We start from the raw sequence: 23,511 nt of genomic DNA, 5'->3' as shown, positions 1-23,511 counted from the left end.
TTTCACTTAAAATGTTTACTACAGGATTTTGATGGTCTCTCCAGTAGCCTGGAACATGTGCTGAAAGCCAAACTTTCACGTTTTTTCACTTTTTTTAAACAAAAGACTATTTTAAAATTGAACTGTATTTAAACTATTTCAACACACATGCAAGGATTAAAAGCCCTCTCTCAAACTAACAAAAACCAACAAAAAAAAAAATTCTTGTTTTCTATACCAGTTGCATTTTGTTTCATGGGTAAGGCTGCGAAGTATAGTCTTGTCTGTTTAATATTCACTGCACATTAAAAGGGTAACAAGGATTATTAAACTGAACTTTTATCCAGTTAGCGTCTTCAAAAATGGTTTCATTCCTGCATTCAGAATTCTTCTCTTAAAGAATGTTTCCTTTATGTAAAGTTAAGGCTGATATTTCCTAGGCTGATTAATGTGCACTTAACTATCTTTAAAAATTACCTTTTAAGTCTGATTTCAAATTCAAACTCAGAAGAACCTGAGTAAATGGAAGGAAGTGGAGCTTAATGTAGAAATGTTTGAAGAGCAAGTATTGTTTATAGAGCTTTCCCTAAATCATGGCTGCTGATTTTGCTAGCGTAATCTGTTCAGTTTGTACCAAGAACAACCAAAGTTGGTGAGCTGAAACAGAGCACTTTAATTATATAATCCATTTTAAAAGGCACAAGTCCATCTTTCCTCTCAAATTAGTTTGTCTAGAGTGACTGAAAGAACCAGCTCATAATACCATTTCTGTATGTCCAGATATGGAAAATAGACACAGAATAAGCTTTTTACTCATATCTTTGCCCTGGCAGTGTAAGAATATCTAGTTTACAAACTAGATTGCACTATAGGATACCTGAGACTTTTTAAAATGCAAAAGAGGGACAAACTCCTGGTCATTCTCTGCTTTTAATCTCAGCACTGTAGGAACGTGGAAGAGGGTCATAACTTTAAGCTTCCTTACCAGGGGGAATATATAGTATATAGTGCAATTTCACAGTAGTCTTTCTGATTTTAAAGTATTGGTGATGGAAGTGTTAGGAGAATGAGGCCAGAATTACCAACAGACTCCTCTGACAGTAGCAGCCCAATTTGAAATTAAGCATTAGAGGTTAGTATATTTGTGTCATTAACATTTGTTAGGAGGGTCAACAAGGAAGATTCATATCAGGAAGCAGGTATTAATAGGATTTCATAGTAACTTTACCTACAGTAATATCAGGTTTCATGTTATGTGACACTTCCTAAACTGTATTAAACATGACCAGTAAAAATTCAGCCAGAAAATAGGTGAAGGACTTCCTCAAATAATAGTATAAACCAACCACTGTTACCTCAGCTTGAGTTTCATGCCATTTACTGCTTGTTAGTACAGACACTAAAATTTGGTTTATGGTATTTGGCAGAGAAACCACACTAATCCCACTCCCCCAAATGAAAACATTAGTTCTTGCAGTTTCATAATGGCATCAGTCCTATAGAACACTTACACTTAAAGCCATGGATTCTGGGAGTGGTCTAGAATTCCTTTGTAAATCCAGTGGGTCCTGTTTTGTTGGAAGTAAACGTACTTACCACTTGCAAGATTCTGGAAAACCATATTGCTGGTTGAGGCCAAAGGTAAGTTACTACAATACTAAGGAACTACACAACAAACCCTTGGGACTATTTAAGTTCTTACACAAGTAAAAGATGCTTTGGTACAGAAACAAAGCAAATCCTATGTTTTGAAGTATAGTTTAACAGTTTCTCTTGGATATAATTTTCCACTAGGAATAAAGGAAACTCCTACTCCAATTTGAGCCATTTCCCTTACTTCAGTCAATTGTGCATGTAACTTTATAAATATTTTTAAAATAGTTTTGTAAATATTTAATATTCAGCTAATTTGATTTTGAATTGTAAATGTCAAGTATTCTGGTATTGGAATTTTTATGTTTTATTATACTTTGTTAAAGGTAAAATTGTACATTTTTAGAATGTTTTTATCTAAGTAAATTTAATGTATGGAAAATAAAAAAAATGTCCAAGTCCTTAATTGCTTTTAAAAGGCTTTATCCCTTTTAGTTTTCTCCCAACTTAAGTTGAGAACTATCTTAGAAATTAATTCAGAACAATTTTACAGTTAAAGCCACCCTCAGTCTAACTATACTCATCTGCCAATGAATCAGATAGACCTTACATTGTTTGTGTCTCTATGCAACTGCTATTCTCTAATATTTAAAATTTGAGAGACAAACTTTGCCTGAGTCAAGCACAACTGAGGTTACTCTGCAAGATACTGCTGTCCACAACGTGACACTTCACTCCTGGACCTCATTTCAGAAGACTGACTGTTGGGTTAGTGAGCAGGGGGTTCTGCAGTGTTTATAAAGTAGGACCACGCTGTGATTTAAAGAATTACAAGTCTGGTCTTCACGGGTGAAAGACAAGTGGAACTGCTGAACACAGCCGTAGCCCTTAAAGCCAGTATTAAAACACTGTTTTGGAAGAATGGCATTTTGTACTGTAAGCTATACAAAGTGCTGTCTGCTTGTTGTTTTCTTGCTAGATCCATTCCTTTGAAACCCTAGTTAAGTCTCAATACCTACAATTGCTTCTGAATTGTTTATTAAATCACTGAAGGGCTAGATTCTGCCACCCTTATGCCTGTCGTAGTACCTTACTAGTCATAGTCCCAGTAAAGTCCGTGGGGACTACCGATGGAGTAAGTGGTGTAGAATCTAACCCCAAATTAAAAACATGAGATTTCTTTAAACTTACTTGTTACTGTAAACTCAGAAAAAAAGCTAAACAGTAACTCATGTTGCAGAATATAACAAGTTAGTCTTGGGATAAAAAGCTAGATTGAGGGAAGTTTTAAGTAAAATCTTGGATGAGATGGGAACGGCTGTTTTCTGTGCAGAAAATAGTCAAGCTGTTTTATTAGTATGGTTTTGTGTGGGTAGTTCATTGTGTCTTTGCTATGGGAAACATAATGCATCCTTCCCCACTAACAACTAAATCGCAATGGGATTGCCTGATGATGGCCCCCCATAAGCCTCCCCTATTTCTAACTTCTCCCTTTCTTTTGTGACAGGGCGCCTCCATTCTAACAGAGTTAATTTTAATATGGTTGTTCAGGGTCCTAAGCATCATCATAGATTGCTAATCCACACTCGGATCTACTAACAGACAAACCTATCATTCAGCTCTGGGTACTGGAATCATACGGTGGCCCTTGACACATTTGTCTGCCCTTCTCTAGGAATGGCTATTGCATTAAAATGAGAAGAAAGCAGTCTAAATTACCACTCAAGCTGTGACTGAGTCATGTCATAGCACTGTATTAATTTAAAAAAAAAGCAACATTTGTACAGAAATCAGTCATATTGATCACACAGTAATTACAAGAATGGCTGTCATGAGTTAACAGGATGGTTTTACACAAAAAACTAAACATAAGACAAGCTGCTTTTAAAGTTTACATTAAGTAAAAAACAATGAACATTTAAAAATTAAATAAGTATTGTGAACAAGATGCATGCAGAAAGCTGTCGGTACAAATTGTACACCTTGGTGTTGTACAGAGTGCCAAGATGCAGCAGTATTGCTTCTCTCCTCCCCTTCTCCCTGGTAGTAAGTTAACTTCCACTAACAGATGTAATTAATTCCTACACATGATACACAAGGGTAAATCTTAGTCTGCAATACTTAACTTTACAACTCTAAAGGCAGGACACTGATCCTACTGGGAACCCTCTGCATAGAATGCATCCCTATTCATGATACTAGTAACACCAAATTTTTAAACTCCACGCAGTGGGCAGGAAGCTTCAGTGACAGTTGTACCTCAGAACTTTAAAACATCAATTCCTGAATGTGAAATGATTTTATAAAGCACTTCCCCCATCAGTCATGACATGAACAAGTGACTGAGACAATTTAGATTCATGTTTGAATCCAATGTTTTCAGTAGAACTGTGTATAAACAAAGCCGTTTGACTTTCAGCCCTGAAGAGTTCATACACAGCTGCTTTGCTGACTGTAGGGAGCAGTAATCAAAAACAAATTAGGCAGAATAGTGCATGGAGTAAAACTAAGATTTTAAAGACCAAGATCACTATAGGGGCATTACCAATTTTTAGGGGCTGCATCTATCACTCAGGCATTGTTATGGAAGTAATTTCTTTTAACCAAAAAACCCCCATTATTTTCTGGAAAAGCAGCCCCTCAGGGTAGGAGGGTCTATCCACTGAAAGTTAGCTCACATGGAGCAGCCATTTGTGTCAGTGAAACTTCTTAACAGATTAAAGTTTCTCTTAATGTTAACAGTCCAGGAGCTCACCTGGAATCATCTTAAAATATGGACTTGCTACAATTAGAGTAAAGCTGTGGCATTTGGTATGAATAATGTCCAGGAATCTGGCATCTTATCTTATGCAGTAGCAGTACTATGAAACTATTCCCCCACCACCACTTGCCCTCACTTTCTGCAAATACTGAGGCAAATGATTCCATAGTTAGACTAAAGATTTAATATGCACAAACTTGTACTTTAGACCCTAACATGTTTGCTCCATGATGGAAAAAGGAAGCCTTTCCATGCAAAGGAGCACTTTCTAGGAACAGTATGAGTAATTAACAGAAAGATGTCACACAAACACTTTTGTTCACGACAGGAAACTGGTGCCAGTTCCTGTGTCACTGAAGACAGTCAAGTGTTTCTTGTGTTGGCAATCTGAATGTGCAAGGTATGGTTCCATTCAGGAAGTCCAGAGACTTAAAACAAGTGTGCCTATGTGAAATATGACAGCAGGTTTTCAAAGCTAGATCTATGCTTGTCTGTACTGGCACTCAGCTGTTTAATATTCACAAACAAGGCAAGGTAAGAGGAGGACACCTGCTAAAGCAAGACTATGCTAAGGTACTGAGAAGTAGGTGACATCCCTTTCTTTTTCCTGGGGTGGGGATGGGGGGGTAGAAGGTAAAACCAAAATCCTAGGCTAGAAGCCACTTGAATGGATTACACGGAAGATTGCACTCCAAAAGTTTCCTGAGAGGCATATACCATGTACAGGAATCCATCTTCATCCTTTTCGCTTTCGTACACTTCTGATATGGGGGTTGACACGCTCACCATGCTGTGGCCGTTCACCAGTAAGAAGAAAGCCTGAGTGGAGTTCAGCTGCAGGCGTCGTCTGTTAAGCAAAGAGAGAGAAGGCAAGTGCAATGGTAATGGAACTTTGCGTTACCCCAGTATCATCTAACAAACGCTCATTTGTGGCTTCTCCACAAGCTGCGTTGGCGAGTGATGTGCTGGTGCACACTATACTCCTGGGGGAATTCTGTGCATCCACGGACACACAGAATTCATCTGTCTTCCACAGTTTTGTATTTTCCCGCATAAAAGACGTTTGGCCTATGAAGTGCTGCAGTTCTGCCTTTTACCCACCAGGAGCCGCTGTGGTGCCAGAACAGCCAGCTGGGTTCAGGCTGCTGTTCTGGCGCCACAGAGGCCTCTGCTGGGCAAAAGGCAGAACTGCAGCACTTCTTAGACAAAATGTATTTTATGCAGGAAAATACAAAATTCTGTGCCCAGTGCAAACCACCTACCCACACCCAACACCCTCCAGGTTCACTCCTAGGCTCCTTCCCTCTCACTCAGCTCTTCCGGTACTCAACTCCCTAAAGCCTCTGCACTGCTTCTGACAGGAAATACTGTTCTGCATTGTAATTTAAATGAATTACACAAAGTTCTGTATTAATATGCCTAGTAAGCAATCTATCAAAAAAAATTACCAGAATCTTTTTTTTGTCTGTATTGTTACAGACATACTTGCTGACACATATTTTGAAATAAATCACCAAAATAATTGTACCTGGCATCATTATATCGTTATTTTGACAAATTCTGTATATTGTATTTTCAAATATTGTGTGCAGAATTTTTTATTTTTTGGTGCAGAATTCCTCCAGGAGTAACACTAACGGTCCTTGCAGACCTACTGGCGTGCACTAAAAATTTCCTAGTGAGCATTAACTTAGTCCTGTAAGCAGGACTACATCAGGCATGCCAGAAACAGTCAGTGCATGCCAGCACTGTTAGTGTGCCAGACAACTTACACCTAAGCTGTTTTGCACTAACACACCATATAGACAAGCCCTGAAATAGAGGCTGAGGCTATGTCTACACTACCGCGGTAAGTCGACCTACACTACGCAACTCCAGCTACGTGAATAATGTAGTTGGAGTCGACGTACCTTAGGTTGAGTTACAGCGGGGTCTACGCCGCGTTGGGTCGACAGGAGAAAAATCTCCCGTCAACTTACCTTACTCTTCTCATCGGGGGTAGAGTACAGGGATCAACTGGAAAGCGATCTGCAGTCAATTTGGTAGGTCTTTACTAGACCTGCTAAATCGACCGCCAGTGAATCGATCTCAGAGCATTGATCCCAGCCATAGTGTAGACCTGCCCATAGTCTCTTGTACAAGGCCTACATGGGAAAGTTTGCCAGGTACACCAGTGGGGTTAAAACAGCATAGTTATACTGCTACAAACCTGCCTGTGTAGACACTTATTCCAGTATAAAAGTGCCATTTTCAGCTTAGCTTGTCACTTAGGAAGGGGTTTAAACTAAACTGAGACGAGGCAGTCTGACACTCGAAAGCGTCTGCATAAAGGTTACAGAATAACTATAAGTATACCGGTAGAACCACAAAAAAGTTCCTATGTAGACAAGGCCCAAAAGACTTTTGCATTTAGATTTAGTTAAGGAGCCTCTTACTGTAACCGTATGAAACTGAGGCCCAGATTCACCCAATGACATCACCTGAACCCCCATGGGTAGCTGGCAGGGTGTTCTCCATTAGCACCCTAGACCTTTGGAATTCACTTCCTTATCATGTCTTCAATGTGCATGCTAAGGCCCACCTTGCCCCTTGCCTGTGGGGAGACAGGTGTTTTCGGAGAGCTGATGAGGTAAACCCCCTGGGATTGTGTACTGTTAGCTTCTATTGTATTTGTTGTCCCTTGACTATCCATTTGATAGGGGGAACTGAATATCTGTTTAGTATATTTTTAAAGATTGTCAAGAGTGCTGAGAGCAGTTGCCAGGGGTTCTTATTATAGTTGGTAAAAATCCAAAAGTGTAGAAATTGCTCATTTACTTAAATCAGGTAACTGCAAACATGAGATTAGAACTGTTTATCTGCATGCACAGTTTAGAAGTCAGGCCCTAGAGCCTTCAGAGCTGTGGAATTGAAAAGCCAGGTTACGGAGGGATAGCTCAGTGGTTTGAGCATTGGCCTGCTAAACCCAGGGTTCCGGGTTCAATCCTTGAGGGGGCCATTTAGGGATCTGGGCCAAAAACTGAGGATTGGTCCTGCTTTGAGCAGGGGGTTGGACTAGATGACCTCCTGAGGTCCCTTCCAACCCTGATATTCTATGATTCTATGACACTGAAAGAATGAAGGATGGAATTATGTCTTTTACAAGCACTTGGAGAATCCAGGCTCAGCCTAACTCGAGGAGCTTTTCATTTCATACTCCCTGGAAAGCACCCTGACATTTTTAAACAAGTTGGCCTTTACAAGGTTACAGAGGAGGGACCCAAATAGCCTTCTGTGGGACCACCAGTAAGGCTAAGCTTTTGGAACAAAGATCAGTGTTCATGATCATTGTGAATTTGAGTAAGTCTGTGATCCCTGCAGCTTCTGTGGCCTCCAGGTGTTGCAATCTGGCATACACGGTTGCAGGGCTGCTCAGGTTTGGTGCATCCAGCTCTCCAATGCCAATCAAATTTGGCCCTCTGCCTCCACTGCAATGCCTGGAGTGGGGAGCCAAGCTCAGCCTTGTGGGACAGGAACCACTGCTGTGGGGTTAGCTCACTCTCCAGCTCCTCCCCACCCTTTGTGACATATCCTTGTTTTCCCCCACACTTCTGCCATGACATGCATTACAATTTTTCTGTAGAAAAAAACCCATAGCTTTGCCCATAAACATGAGGACTGAAGCAAGAAAAACATGCTTATTCTTAAGACTCTGGGCTTTGGAGTACACAGCCTTCTGCACTGGAGCAGATACATGCAGGATTAAAGTGAGGAGAAATGGGGAGCTTGAAAAGAAATTAATGCATTGTCATTCTGTTCCTGCCTGAGTATAGAGCTGAGGAGTCACACTGCCTTCCAAAGCAGCCAGCAGCACATAAATACTCGTTCTACCACCCTAAGTCATTGGGGACAGAGCTGCTTCCTGCCAACTCTGCTTTTGGCTCTACCAGCTGCAGAGCTCTCAACAGAAGATTCCTTTACTCTTTTAGCTACAGCAGAGTAGAAGAGCCACCTTGAGCTCAAATTCTAACCAGAGTACAAAAGGTTTACTGAATGGAATAGCCAATGGACAGCACAGGAGGACGTTCCCACAGAGTGGCTACAGTTTGGTATATGCAAAAGCACATAGGTAAGACCAAGACCAATTGCACAAAGTCAATAAGGGGCACTGAAATCCAGCATGAAAATGGACAAAAAGACTGAGTAGCAGGAAGGCCTTTCAGCTAAGGCCTTGTCTACTCAGGGACACAGGAAAATTAATCTAAATTAACTTTGTATGAATTTAAAATGGATTAAACAGCCTTAAATCCATGTGTGGATGCTCTTATCTAGAATTAAGGTGGCTTTAATTTGTTTTTTCTTAATTCACTTCCAAACTGAATTAAAGTAAACCAATGTAGAAGTTAATTTGGTTTCTCTTAATTCACTTCCATATTGATTTAATTCACTTCCAAATGGAATTAGGGTAAGAGAAACCAAATTAAAGCCACCTTAATTCTGAATCCACACATGGATTTGATACACTTTAGGTGGGAATGTAAAATAGATTAGTTAAGTGTTAATTTGGATTAAGTTGTCCAGTGTGTCTCTGTGTAGACAAGTCCTACTGTTAAGGTAGGATCTTAATTTAAAAGTCTTTCAAACTGCTCCAAAATACTTTGGGACCCTAATTCTGAGGTCAGTTCCCACGTTTAGTAGTTCTTATGTAAGAATCTGAATTAGGCTATGACAGTAACAATCCCATAAGGGGGATTTTTACAGTACCATATGGGGAGGGTCTCTATTTCAGTATTTGTCCCAAAGACCACTCTAAAAGAAGTAGCTCACATACACAGTTCAGCCAGAGAAACAGCCACTCTATTCTTTAGAACAGCGTTTCTCAAACTGGGATCCACGGACCCCAGGGGTCACTGAGAGTACTCCAGGAGGTTCTCAGGCCCCACTGATCAATTCCTCCACCTTTCTCCTTCAACTCCTCCCTGTCCCTCTATCTCCTGGAGGCTACTGAAGCCAAACTGGAAGATTTTAGGTGCTAAAAGTCCAGTGGCACACCTGGGCTAAGGCAGGCTCCCTGGCTGCCTTGGCTCTGTGCTGTTCCTGGAAGCGGATGGCACACCGGGGGGGTGGGGGAGCAGAGAGAGACCAGGAGGTCTCCACACACTGCCCAAGCGCTGACTCTGCAGCTCTCACTGGCTGGGAACTGTGGCCCATGGGAGCTGTGGGGGCGGTGCCAGCAGATAGGGGCAGTGCGCGGTGACCTCCACCTCCACCCCCCACCTAGAAGCTGCTGCCAGAGAGATGTGCCGGTCATATTCGGGAGCCGGCCGAGGTAAGCACCACCCAGCCAGAGCCTGCACCCCAACCCAACCCCCTGCCCCAGCCCAGAGGCCGCACTCAAACTCCCTTCCAGAGCCTGCACCTCACCCCCCACCCCCCCCGCACCCAAACTCTGTCCCAGAGCCTATACCTCCTCCTGCACCCCAACCCCCTGCCCCAGCCTGGTGAAAGTGAGTGAGGATGGGGGAGAGAAAGCAATGGAGGGAGGGGGAGATGGAGTGAGCAGGAGACGGGAAGAGGTGGGGTGGGGCCGAGGCCTGGGGCTGAGCAAGGGAGTTTGGGGGACCCTCAAAATTTTTTAAATGGGGGTCCTCGGGTTGCTAAGGTTTGAGAACTGCTGCTTTAGAACATTAGTGAAGCAACAAACTAGACTCAAAATGGTGAATGATACCGAACACTGATGACTACTTACTACCCTCTAATCAAATATCCCCTGCTTACATCAAGATAGGGAACTGTACATGGATCTCCTCTGCTGCACAGTAATGCCATTATGCTACAGTAACATATTAAGGTTTTTTCTTTTTCTTTTTCTTTCTCCCCCCCCCAACTTCACCTTTGACTTTCCTCTGAAGCAACACAAAGCAAAAGCATTACAGTACTCAGCCACATTCTCAGTAAGAAGCATGGCTATCAAAGCACCACAGTTTATGAATCTGTATTATGGGATTCAACATTTTCACTTAGGGCTTGTCCACACACAAGTTGCGCTGCTTTAGTTAGACCCAACATACTTAAAGTGCTTTGGCCCCCTAGCCGGGATGCAGCTATAGTGGTAGAGAGATGCTTTATGGCAGCATAGCTATATTCTCAAATGTGAAAGGGAAACCATACTAGTAAAACTGCATCTCCACCAGCGGTTGTACTGGTATAGCAATCTGGATAAAAAAAAGTTACACCCCTGATAGTTATATTGGTACAAAAAACTGTAGTTTGTTTCAAGGGTGTCACAGGTGGCTGGCCCCTTAAAGTGGAGCCAGGGCCCAGTCTGCTCATTACAGAATTCAAGGAGAACAAGCCAGAAATGTAGTGGGAAAAAAATAAGTGGATAAACTAACCTAAACTCCATCTCCCTCAAGTATGAAATGGGTAAACTCTGTTTCCCCACCCTTCTCCTTGACAACACTACTGGAACCAGTCATCTCAGCACACCTGTAAGCAGTTAATTAACATCACCTAGGCAGTTAATTAACCAATGAGTGCCTAGGCCTGATAAAAGGCTACCAGTGCTCAGTTGGAGGGAAGTATTGCTAGAGAGAAAAGCTACCTACCCAAGACTCCTAGGAGGAGGATGACAATTTTGACCTGTTAACCTTGCTACGTGGACATATGAAAGCAGTAAGTAAAAAGAGGCTAACTGAGGAGAAGCTGACTGAGGGCTACAGCTGGCCTGAACTGTAACCCTCCAAGGGGAGAGCTGTAGATGCCTTATCAGATGTGCTTGACTTTATTCTGCATGCTAATCCAGTGCCAGGAGACATGCTAGGGACCCCTGAAGTTGAGAGAACATACTTGTTGGCATTAACCCCAGGGCTGAAGGTTAGACTTCAGGGGCTAAATTGGTGGAGAGAGGGGTTGTATTCTGTAAAAAGAGTTAATAAGATCCCACAACTAGGGCATCTTGTCCTCAATCCCTGGGTTTGAATAAGTCACTGAAAGCCCAAAAAGGGAGACAGAGGGCAGCAGGCCCACAAGGCCATGCTGTGCCACAAGGGGGCGAGCTTGAGGACATTGTCCTACCATAGTTATCCAAAGCATTCACTAGCTAGCAGATTAACACTGAACTATGACTTTATTTTGATCCACCATGTTGTACTCAACCGTTAACATACCTGATAATTTTGATTAGTTCGCTCATGTTGACGTGATCTGGTACCAGGAACTTAGTTTTATCCAGAACTGGAAGCTGCTTCTCACCTTTGTACCTTTCAATAATCACCTGGAAGGAAAAAAGTTCTGAAGTAGCAGTTATAAGGCCGTGTAGGGGCTTGTTTCTGCTTATTTTATAACTCTGCATTCAAGAGTAGAACATACTGAACAACTGTGGTGGTAAGTAGCTGTTTTACTTTAGGTGTGGCAGTTCCACCACAGCCTAGTTGTAAATAATTACGTTCCTTCTACTCTGTTCACAAGTTTAAACATGGGTATTGTTATAAAATTAGTCTTGTCTAGTGGCAGAGAGGACCTTTGCTCAATCAGAAAGAAGAACAGAACTGGTTTGGTTATCGAGGAAATCAATGCAGTGCAGGAATAGTCCACACAAGCTATTTCGGTTTCCATTTTAAGTGGCAAACCAGCTCTGTTGTATAACAGTCTTCTGGGCTACTTTCTAGTGAAGTGCAAAAACAGTGGAAAGTGTTTGATTTAAAAAACAAAAATACCAAAAACCAGACACTTTGTAGAGGAACTTCAACTGGCTATGTCATCAGTTTTCAGCACTGGGAAACAGCTGACAGCAAAGACCTCAAATTAAGTTATCCCCTAATTAAATTACTGCTGTTTCTTTCAGAGAAACAAAGTGCCTCCCACACTTTACTAACACCCCCTAAAGATCATTTTACACCATGACAGGGAGGAAAGGCAATTTTCATGCAAAGAATGGTAAATTAAGAAGAAAAATTAGCACCACATTATCCTTACTGGCATAGCTTCCTTTTGATTTTAAACTAGGGTGGCTTTTTTTTTTTTTTTTGCTTTGCAGTTGCAAAGGCAAAATCAAGGCTGCCCATACAATGGAACTCAGAATTCACCACCCATACAGTAGCCTAGTCAGGAGGAAATGGTAGCCTGGACAAGAGTCCTGACTTGCCTGAGTTACTACTGAGCAAATCTAGAGAACACGGTAGCTTTCCCACCGACAGAGCTGCATCTAGAGCAGTAAGAGTCAAAAAATAAAGACACTTCTAGTTTCAAGAAGGAGACTGGTCCCATCAGCCAAAGTGAGGTGGAGTTGGCAGGACCTGTGGCTAACAGATGCTTCCAGCTATGGGTCACCTTTCTTGTGCAGACAGAGTGCAAGTGAGTGGCGCAGGAGCCAAGCTTTCAGAAGAAGCACTCCCACCAGTCCTCAGAAGGCTCTAGATAGAAGGGTTTTTTGGTTGGTTTTTTTTTTTTTTAGAAGATAGGAGTTGGCATATTTTTGGCAGCATGGATCCTTAGATGTAATTCAAATCAAAGCATAACTTAGCCCTTGTTCTTTAGGGTTACACTCCTGACAGGAGTTACTGAGTACTCTTCTATTATAAAGACAGGTCTTCAGTTTTTGCATCTAAAGAGTTGCACATAGGATTCTCATTGGACTGTGGTTCTGTTACAAGTCGCATTATACCATACACACCATATTTCACCTGATGAGCAGCAGCCACCAGCTAGCACGTTGGTCATTGGTTGCCAGTCTGAGGATTATTTCCTCAAGACCAGGCCACCCCTGAAAGGAATAATCTTTTATTCCTACAGACCCGGAGGATTCCTAATACATTTTGGCCTTTCTTCCCTTCTGTGGTAAGAAAGGTCAAGTTATTAATCACTTACTGGTATTTTTGTTGGATGCTGATCTCGAATCAGTCGCACATCTTCTACTCTTTGCTCTGTGGGAGGAAAAAATATTGCCCATCTAAATGCTCAGATACACGCTACATTGGTTTTGTTCTAAGCCTCAGGGATACAAGGTATGCTATTTCCTTAGGCTTTTACTTGCTAGTAGGCTTTTTGCTATCAAAAAAAAAAGTGAGGTAAAGAATTTACTCAGAGGAAAGAACCAGTTCAGTCAAGGCAATTGTCTAAAATAAAGCAATGATAAATACCAACTCTCCAATCAGGGATGACTGTTCTGTGACCAGAAAGATGACTACTAAACTCATTTTGGCTGAGAAACCTATACTGTGTTAATGCAGAATGCGATGCCCACTAAAGCAAAGGACATTTAATCGCATGAATTTGCCGCATCCATTCCTGTTATCCCTTATCCTATATTCCTGTTCAGGAAACTTAACATGACACTATCCTAGGTTTAATCTTGTGTTCCTGAAGAGGGAGTTGCTGGCTATATACTGGCATGTAGTCTTAGCTCTTAGATCAATGTCCGCTTAACACTGTACATTTGAATTAGTTATCAATTTTCTATTAATTGCATACCACGTCACCCATGCTGATGGTGCTGTTCTTCGAACCTCTGGTTTGTTCAGTATTTACCCATGCCAGTTCACAAGACAAGGTTAGTTTCCTTTTAAAGGGAGGTATTAGTAGCACAGACTTAACACGCTGGGCAAAACAGAAGTCAGACCTGGTGTAAACTGATACAATTACTTTCAAGTTAGTTATGCCTGCTTACACTGGGCCTGAATTTGGACTTGCCATGAACTCAGACTTTATCTCCACTTCTTTCTGCTTTATGGGTCATGTCCCTCTATAAATACCTCTTGCAGAAAAAGGACTAAAGGCTACAGTACAGCCTAGACGCATTAGTAGACTCCTGTAATAACAGATCTTCAGGGGTGTTGCTGACCGTTCTTCCTCTCCCATCAACCCAGCCCATTACCTTTTATTCTAAGGTAAGGACTGATTACCTGGCCTGTCATTCAATCAACTGCTTGTCAGAGCTATTCTTTGGTCACTGCTAAGATCTCATGCATCCAACAATTACATGCAAGCTTTCTATGTGATTAGTAATGACATGCAGCACATGTGACTCATGATTTTAAAATTAAATTAGTCTGACAATCAAGCAAAACTAAAGCTTCTAAAGAGCAGGTCTGCAGTGATATGTGGGAATTAATGACTTCCCAAAACTTAAGATCTTTATTACAAACTTCCTGGTACTCAAGACCCCCAATACCAAAATTAACTTTCAGTAGAGACCAGTTCTAATTCACTGAGTTCCAGATAAACACTACCCACAGTCCTTAGGGTCCACCATTACCATGTCTGAGACAGAAAAGTATGCTATTAAGCAATATCCAATCTTAAATTTACCAGAAATAGGACTGTTATTGGGGGGGAGGGGAGAAGAGAAGGAACAGTAATCCTCAACCAACCAAATAAACTTGGCTTTAGTTTCTTTTCTGTTGAAAGAGATGAGTTTAGACATGGGAATTTTGTTTGATTCTAGCACTAATAGGGTAGAGTAGAAGCAGCACAAAATGGTAGCCAGACAAATCTCTCCGACTACTGTGTATGGCATGTTCAAAATCAGGCCTCAGTAAGTTACAGATAAAAGCTGTACTCTGACTGCATTAGTTGTAGTAGCAACTAATTGGCTGCCATCCTAGCTGAACTTAATACCTGGGACTGAAGCTGTTGATAGGAATGGGGGGGGGGCGGGGAGAGGGAACGGCTTTTGGAGGGAAGTTGATGTTGGTATTTGAGGCTCCAGAACAGAGGTGGGCAAACTACAGCTCACGGGCCATATCCGGCCCATGGGACCATCCTGCCTGGCCCTCCCCTGCTGCTACACCACTGTGTGGGCAGTGCAGCTTGCTCTGCCTGGGCAGCGGCTGGGTCGGAGGTTCTGAGGGGGCGGGAAGTGGAAGGGGGCAGGGGCCAGGCTGTTTGGGGGGGCACAGCCTTCCCTACCCAGCCCTTCATACAGTTTTGCACCCTGATGTGGCCCTCAGGCCAAAAAGTTTGCCCACCCCTGCTCCAGAAGAAAGGACAGATTAGATTGGTAAAATTTGCCAGCAACATCAGTACAGACACTAGCTGGAGTACAAGGGAGTGACTGTGGAGGGGCTGCTGAGTATAGTTAGACTCCAACCCAGAGACAGATGCGGGAAGAATCTGGACCAATTATTTCCATCAATTTTATTTTGCATAGAAAACTTTGCACTTCAAGTGGAATAGGCTGTGCTGCCAATTCTTGTTGTTTTAAGAAAATGGAGGCTCCAGGAGCAATAAAAAGGAGATGGTATTCCAGTCCTCCTCCCTGATCTCTATGAACAGATCAAAGAATGCAGCCCCTTCAATCTTTTTGACTCCAGGAAGTGTGTTGGCACCATTCTAGCAAACTGTGCTTTAAACCCGTACTTACTGAAAGGGACTAATCTAGGTTCCCCAGCCAACATTAAACAGGATATTTTATGCTTTGAAGAACTAAACAGGGATGCAAGGAATGCATTTTAGTCGTCTTACAGACTTTTAAGTGGAGAATTATTTCCACATGTTAGAATTAAAAACTGAAAGTGGAATTTAATTCTCATGTCAACATCACAGCGGAAGTTAGATGCTCAACCCTGACAGGAAGGGGTTACATACCTAATTCCAGGCATACAATGAAGAGAGGGGTTTTCTGGCACCTGGGAGTTCTGCAGTCAATAATGGATTATGTGGACATGTAATATCACCAGCCCAAGAATCTAATTCTGCAGTACATTTCATCCTTTTGTGAGGATGAGTCTCAACACCACCATGGCACAAAACTCCTTTAACCAATAGCTTTCAGGATCCTGTTCCACTTGAAAGCATAGCCCTGTTGCTACCATGCTTGCCAACCCACAGACAGGTTCCCCGGCCTGCTGATGTGGAACAAGTACCACACCATACGAAATGAAAACAAACCACACTATAACCTTTGCTTTCATTTTCTGCGGTGTGGCAGCAAGACAAAGCTAGGATTCTTGTTCCACTCGAGCAAGCGGGGAAACCACTTGAGACAGAAGTATAACAACAACAGAGAGCCTCTAATCTTGTCCCTGCTTAAAAAAAAAAGGGGGGGGGGGAGGGGAGGGACTGACATTTTAAAGCCAAGCCTCCAATGCCGGCTGCAGTGCCAACCGTTTTAATGTATGTTAAGCTGCCCAGCAATACGTCTTTGGATAGCCTTTTGTTGCAACTCCTTGTAATAAGGTGGCTATCTGACTCCCTCACTAATTCCTCTTCAAAATTAGGGCACTGGCGTCCCATGCAGTTCCTCCTGCTCTGCAGGGCCAGGTCCCCCTGGGCGGACTACTGGATCAACAAGGATGGGTTTTAAAAACAAAAAAAAAGCGTAGCCTGTGAGTCACCAGCACTTGACTCCCGCGCCCCCCGGGAGGACTCGGTCGAGAGAAGTGACACCAGGTCTGGGCTGCGGCTGGGAGCAACAAGCCGGGAGGGGGGGATGACGCGGTTCCTTCACTTCAACACCACGGCACGGCCGCTCCGGGCGGGCAGGTCCCCACCGCGGCCGGGCCCCGGAGCGATGCCGGCCCGGGGCGGGCGGCACCTCCCGAGGCCGGGCACGGGGGGTTAGGGGGGTGAACCCCCTCCGGAGAGAGCGGGGGTCCCCTCTTTGTACCGGGCTCAGAGCCCCCTCCCCCGCTAATCACCCCCCCTCACACACTGCAGCCCCCCCGGCAGGGGGAGCGGCCCCTACCACCCCCCGGCTGAGCTGCGAAGCGGGCCGCTGCCGGGCACCGCGGGTACCCGGGCCGCCCTGCCGGCCCCTCGTCCCCCCGCGGCCCGGTCCTCACCGAAGGTGCGGCGCTGCTTGAAGCTCTTCTCGGAGGGCATGGCGGCGGCGCGGCTTGGCCCAGCCCGGCCCGGCTCGGCTCCAGCGGCTACTGGCTGCGCCGCTCCGCCCCTGCCTCCACCACCACCCGCAGCGCCTGCTCGCCCGCGCGTCACAGGGGGCGGGGCCCCGCGCCTGCCCCCGTCGCCATCTTGAGTGTGGCGGAGCCGCGGCGGGGGCCCTGCGCGTGCGCGCAACAGAGGGAACGCGGCGGTGCTCAGCCGCGAAGGCCGGCCCAGCCCCGCCCCTCACGTGCGGCCTGAGTAACAAACCGCCCTCCTGGTAGCCCCAGGCCAGCGCCCCGCCTCGTGCGTCACATGGGGAGCTCGGCCCGAGGCTGCCCCACGATCTCAGCAGCCACAGCCCCTCCCCCACGATGCGCCGTCACGAGCAACACCCTCCACCACGTACCCCCTCACCAGCCCCAGCCCACCTCCATCACAATACTCCCGTCACGGCCCCCTTGCCGCCCCCCCCAGGACCCCCTCACCAGCCCCAGCCTCCGCCCACCTCCATCACAATACTCCCCTCACGGCCCCCTTGCCGCCCCCCCCAGGACCCCCTCACCAGCCCCAGCCTCCGCCCACCTCCATCACAATACTCCCCTCACGGCCCCCTTGCCGCCCCCCCCAGGACCCCCTCACCAGCCCCAGCCTCCGTCCACCTCCATCACAATACTCCCCTCACGGCCCCCTTGCCGGCCCCCCCAATACCCCCTCACCAACCCCAGCCTCCGCCCACCTCCATCACAATACTCCCCTCACAGCCCCCTTGCCGGCCCCCCCAATACCCCCTCATCAGGCCCAGCCTCCCCCCACCTCCATCACAATACTCCCCTCACAGCCCCCTTGCCGCCCCCACCAGGACCCCCTCACCAGCCCCAGCCTCCCCCCACCTCCATCACAATACTCCCCTCACAGCCCCCTTGCTGGCCCCCTCAGTACCCCCTCACCAGCCCCAGCCTCCGCCCACCTCCATCACAATACTCCCCTCACGGCCCCCTTGCCGGCCCCCCCCCAGTACCCCCTCACCAGCCCCAGCCTCCGCCCACCTCCATCACAATAGTCCCCTCACGGCCCCCTTGCTGGCCCCCCCCAGGACCCCCTCACCAACCCCAGCCTCCGCCCACCTCCATCACAATACTCCCCTCACAGCCCCCTTGCCAGCCCCCCCCCCCAGGACCTCCTCACCAGCCCCAGCCTCCGCCCACCTCCATCACAATACTCCCCTCACGGCCCCCTTGCCAGCCCCCCCAGGACCCCCTCACCAGCCCCAGCCTCTGCCCACCTCCATCACAATACTCCCCTCACGGCCCCCTTGCCGCCCCCCCCAGTACCCCCTCACCAGCCCCAGCCTCCCCCCACCTCCATCACAATACTCCCCTCTCGGCCCCCTTGCCAGCCCCCCCAGTAACCCCTCACCAGCCCCAGCCTCCGCCCACCTCCATCACAATACTCCCCTCACGGCCCCCTTGCCGGCCCCCCCCCAGGACCTCCTCACCAGCCCCAGCCTCCCCTCACCTCCATCACAATTCTCCCCTCATGGCCCCCTTGCCGGCCCCCCCCAGGACCCCCTCACCAGCCCCAGCCTCTGCCCACCTCCATCACAATACTCCCCTCACGGCCCCCTTGCCGCCCCCCCAGTACCCCCTCACCAGCCCCAGCCTCCCCCCACCTCCATCACAATACTCCCCTCTCGGCCCCCTTGCCAGCCCCCCCAGTAACCCCTCACCAGCCCCAGCCTCCCCTCACGGCCCCCTTGCCGCCCCCCCCCCAGACCCCCTCACCAGCCCCAGCCTCCCCCCACCTCCATCACAATACTCCCCTCTCGGCCCCCTTGCCGGCCCCCCCAGTAACCCCTCACCAGCCCCAGCCTCCCCTCACCTCCATCACAATACTCCCCTCACGGCCCCCTTGCCGGTCCCCCCCAGGACCCCCTCACCACCCCCAGCCTCCGCCCACCTCCATCACAATACTCCCCTCATGGCCCCCTTGCCAGCCCCCCCCCCAGAACCCCCTCACCAGCCCCAGCCTCCCCTCACCTTCATCACAATACTCCCCTCACGGCCTCCTTGCCAGCGCCCCCCCAGTACCCTCTCACCAGCCCCAGCCTCCCCCCACCTCCATCACAATACTCCCCTCACCAGTCATAAGCCTAGTGTATGGGGACAACTCATCCCATGAGCCTGGCCAGGCCACAACCTCGCCCCCCCGCGATGCCCCCCATCAGCCTCCCTCACACCCCATGCCTTCTCACCAGCTCCCCACACACAGACCATGGTGCCCCCACATGCTACCCGCTCACCACGCCCATGCCAGCCACAGCCACTCCCATGATACCCCCACCAGCACCATGCCAACCTCTTCGTGTGATGTCTCCACCAGTGTCACAACCGCCACATATAGCACCTCCCAGCACCACACTGACCACAAACTGTCCCCTGGCATCATACCAACCACCAAATGCCAGCACTTGGTATTCCCACTCCCATCTAAATATCCCCATGACAACCATAGCCCCCTCCATGTAATTTCCTCCCACAGACCTACACTAGTAAAGCCCAGCCATGTTGCTGGGTTCAGCAAATACTGTAACTGGATGCCCTAAGATGAGTGTAATTGTACCATATGGGGACCACTTGGACTTTGTCTTTGTTATCATCACCCTTAAGTTTCCAACCATCGCAGCTCTATTTGTGCTAGAACAGTAGAGACCAGACACTGGCGATTTAAGCATTGTGTGATTACTTGTCCTCTATATCTGATCAAGATAGGATATAGGTTTGTTACAGCCCCTAGTTACTGAGCCTGGCTCTTTATGTCTTTATAACTAGTGAGACTCATGCTTTCAACCCTAGAGGTCCCTCCCAGGTTCAATCCCTTGTTAGCAGAGATGGTGTCTCTCACACTAGCACTGTGGTATCATGAGAAAAGGAATAAATGCTTGTATACACACAGCTTCTGGGTCTAACTTCAGTTTATTTCCCAGTCTATAAGGGCATCTCCTGCAGCTAAACAACAGCTAAAACAATTCACTCCTCCCCATTCAATTCACCTCTTCAGAGGTCACCTGCTCATCCCTACCCCACCCCACCACGCGCACACACTCACCACATCTCACAGAGCAGGTGTACATTGCACAACCTAAATGGCACCATTAAAATGCAGATGCTATTATGACAAACCTGATCAGCTGTCCTCACATCTAGCCATTATTTTGTCCTTCCCAGACCCTTTGCCTAAGGATGGGTGATTACATAAAACAAGCAAGAAAGGGTCCTTTCTGAAGAATTTGAGATTTCTCTTTTCCTAGAGCCATGAAGCATGTTGATAAATGCAAAGTAATGCACATTGGAAAACATAATCCCAACTATACATATAAAATGATGAGGTCCAAATTAGCTGTTACCACACAAGAAAGAGATCTTGGAGTCACCGTGGATAGTTCTCTGAAAACATCCACTCAATGTGCAACGGCAGTCAAAAAAACAAACAGAATGTTGGGAATCATTAAGAAATGGATAGATAATAAGACAGAAAATAACATCTTGCCTCTATATAAATCCATGGTATGCTCACATCTTGAATACTGCGTGCAGCTGTGGTCATCCCATTTAAAAAAAGATATATTGGAATTGGAAAAGGACAACAAAAATGATTAGGGGTATGGAATGACTACCATATGAGGAGAGATTAATAAGACTGGGACTTTTCAGCTTGGAAAAGAGATGACTAAGGGGCGAGGGGTATGATCGAGGTCTATAAAGTCATGACTGGTGTGGAGAAAATAAATAGAGTAAATAACACTTCCTTTTCTCATAACACAAGAACTAGCGGCCACCAAATGAAATTAATAGGCAGCAGGTTTAAAACAAAAGGAAGTATTTCTTCACACAAAACACAGTCAACCTGTGGAACTCCTTGCCAGAGGATGTTGTGAAGGCCAAGACTATATAATAGGATTCAAAAAAGAAAGGTCCATCAATGGCTATTAGCCAGGATGGGCAGGGATGGTGCCGCTAGTCTCTGTTTTCCAGAAGCTGGGAATGGGTGACGGGATGGATCACTTGATGATTACCTGTTCTGTTCATTCCCTCTAGGTCACCCGGCATTGGCCACTGTTGTAAGACAGGATACTGGACTAGATGGACCTTTGGTCTGACCCCAGTATGGCCGTTCTTACGTTCTTATGACATTAAGCAACAATCCCAGTCCCAATCAGGCTTGGTAATATGGGCTGTGTCCCCACAACTGTATCAAAACACCATCAATGGCATTATTTAAGTTTAAGGTTTCAAGGACACCTCCCCGCCATCATCTACTTTGACCTGTGTATCACAGGTCACCCACACCACCCCAACACCTGCGCAAACACACTAAACCCAACAACTGAAATGAGACCAAAGTATTACAGCCCATGGGAGACTACACTATTATGTGCCATAGGCAGAGAATAGGAGCGACTGGAGTGCACCATTGCCTGAGGCCCCCTGCAATGACAGGGAAATGATTGAGATATACCCAGAGAATCCTGGCAAGTGACCTGTACCCACTTGCTGCAAAGGAAGGCAAAAACAACCCCTCCGCCCCCAGGGTCACTGCCAATCTGACCCAGGGTGAAATTCCTTCCTGACCCCACATACGGTGATATGTGAGCAAGAACCAGACAGGGAAGCACCAGGAGAGAGAATGCTCAGTGCCACGTCAGAGCCTTGGCCCTCCCTGTCCAATGTCCCTTCTCCAGCTATAGCCATCGCATGCTTCAGAGGATTTTAAAAAATAAACAAACACAACCCAAACACATAGAAGATATAGGGGAGGGAGAATCCCTTCTTGACCTCTGCAAGTGGCCAGCTGAAATCCTGAAGCAAGCGTTTTTAGGAACATAAAACAAACTGGAAGTGAGCCCCAGGGCTGTTGAATCCTGTCCCCTGCCAACAGCTTTTCTGCTTCTGAGAGAACAGCCACTTACCAAGTCAGAACAATCTTCAGGGTATTTGATTTATAATACAAAGCAAAAATAAGTGTATTTCCCCTGCTCTTATAACAGAAAACAGCTGAACCATTTTAGCCTGAGTTTCCAAAATACATCCTCTTCTGGGGTGGGGTGGAACCAAGAAAAGTTTACTTCTAAGGGACTATTTTGTTTGTAGAATTGAACACAGGAATTTATCACAAAATTTGCCTTCTCATAGCCTTAGCATTGACCCCAGCTCAGTTAATATGTATTTTTATTTATTCCTATTAACATAGACTGCATAAAAACAGTTTAGCTTGTCAAGGAGATGGAGGGGCGGGGGGACAAGAGGTAGGAGACTTTAAGGTCTGGAAGCAGTTTATTTTAAGCATAAGAAAGTTGCATGATTCAGTATTTCCATAGTGCATTTAGGCTTTATCTACACTAAGGGCTTATCTCCATGTACAGTGATACAGCTGCACCTGTAGCACTATAGTGAAGACACTCCTACGCTGACGGGAGAGCTTCTCCCATCAGCATAGTTAAGCTACCTCCCCGAGAGGCGGTAGCTATGTTGGCGGGAGAAGCTCTCCCATCAACATCGCGCTGTCTGCACAGGGGGTTAGGTCCGTATAACTATGTCGCTCAGGGGACGGATTTTTCACACCCTTGAACAACGTAGTTATACTGATATAGGTCTGCAGTGTAAATCTGGCCTAAGGAACTGGAACGGTATCTCACACGGTCAGCTGCAAATGCTAGCATATAGTTGCTGTGCCTCACCTAGAGAATTTTATTAGGTACAGCTAAGTAACTCCGTCTGACACCTTTAAATCCTAGTCTAGACCAATCTTCATTGTGAAACCTGGACCAAGCCATATCAATGTATCAAACTTGTTAGAACTGTAGCAGAACCCAAACAATTTCAGTTGCAAACCCAGTTTTCATTTATGCCTGCCCAGCCAGCAGCCTCTGCTAAAGTCAAACTGTTTTTAATTTTAACTGCCTTATACAGTACTATAAGCTATCGGGGTGACCCATGACCTTGCCATGATGGTGCATTAAAGTCAGTGCACCTTCTGCAGCCAGTCAGACAACATTCTGAACAAGATGAGAATACTTCAGTACATTAGGGATCCCTGAATCAACTGGTTGATGAGTTGGTGATTACTTGTAGCATGGTTACAGTTTCTAGGAAGGAAATATAAATTAAAATTACAGGATGCCCTGTTCTCATTTTGAAAGGAAGGCTCAGTAGGCACCTTATGATTCAAGGCCAAGTATTTCCGGTAGCTATATAATCATAGGATGAGATCACTACAAAACGTGACTGACTGCTCTGAGAAAGACAGCCCTGAGGTCTATAATGTTTCCACCTATCATACAGAGAAGAGCAGCTGAAACAAGTTGGCTGATCATCATG

General features: G+C 46.1%; 1 protein-coding gene across 1 annotated transcript; it reads right to left on the bottom strand.

Annotated features, from left to right (window-relative positions):
• Positions 1–3,310: 3,310 nt before the first annotated feature.
• MAP1LC3B (microtubule associated protein 1 light chain 3 beta) lies at positions 3,311–17,319 on the bottom strand. The gene is made up of 4 exons (XM_037878016.2): positions 17,095–17,319; positions 13,181–13,236; positions 11,482–11,588; positions 3,311–5,180 (listed from the first exon to the last, which is right to left on the bottom strand). Exons 1-4 carry the CDS (start codon positions 17,132–17,134, stop codon positions 5,006–5,008), a joined length of 378 nt encoding a protein of 125 aa, XP_037733944.1. The 5' UTR covers positions 17,135–17,319; the 3' UTR covers positions 3,311–5,005.
• Between the last annotated feature and the right edge of the window lie 6,192 nt (positions 17,320–23,511).

Source organism: Chelonia mydas, chromosome 12, assembly GCF_015237465.2.
Source record: "Chelonia mydas isolate rCheMyd1 chromosome 12, rCheMyd1.pri.v2, whole genome shotgun sequence".
Lineage (NCBI taxonomy): Eukaryota > Metazoa > Chordata > Testudines > Cheloniidae > Chelonia > Chelonia mydas.
Note: the sequence above shows the minus strand (reverse complement) of the source record. Positions and strands in the feature narration are given on the sequence as shown.

Excerpts from the sequence above, each read along its gene's own strand:
- MAP1LC3B (XM_037878016.2), bottom strand. The coding sequence starts at position 17,134 with ATGCCCTCCGAGAAGAGCTTCAAGCAGCGCCGCACCTTCG. Across the intron at positions 13,237-17,094 it reads CAAGCAGCGCCGCACCTTCG|AGCAAAGAGTAGAAGATGTG; the intron begins GTGAGGACCGGG and ends TTCCTCCCACAG. Across the intron at positions 11,589-13,180 it reads AGCATCCAACAAAAATACCA|GTGATTATTGAAAGGTACAA; the intron begins GTAAGTGATTAA and ends TTTTCCTTCCAG.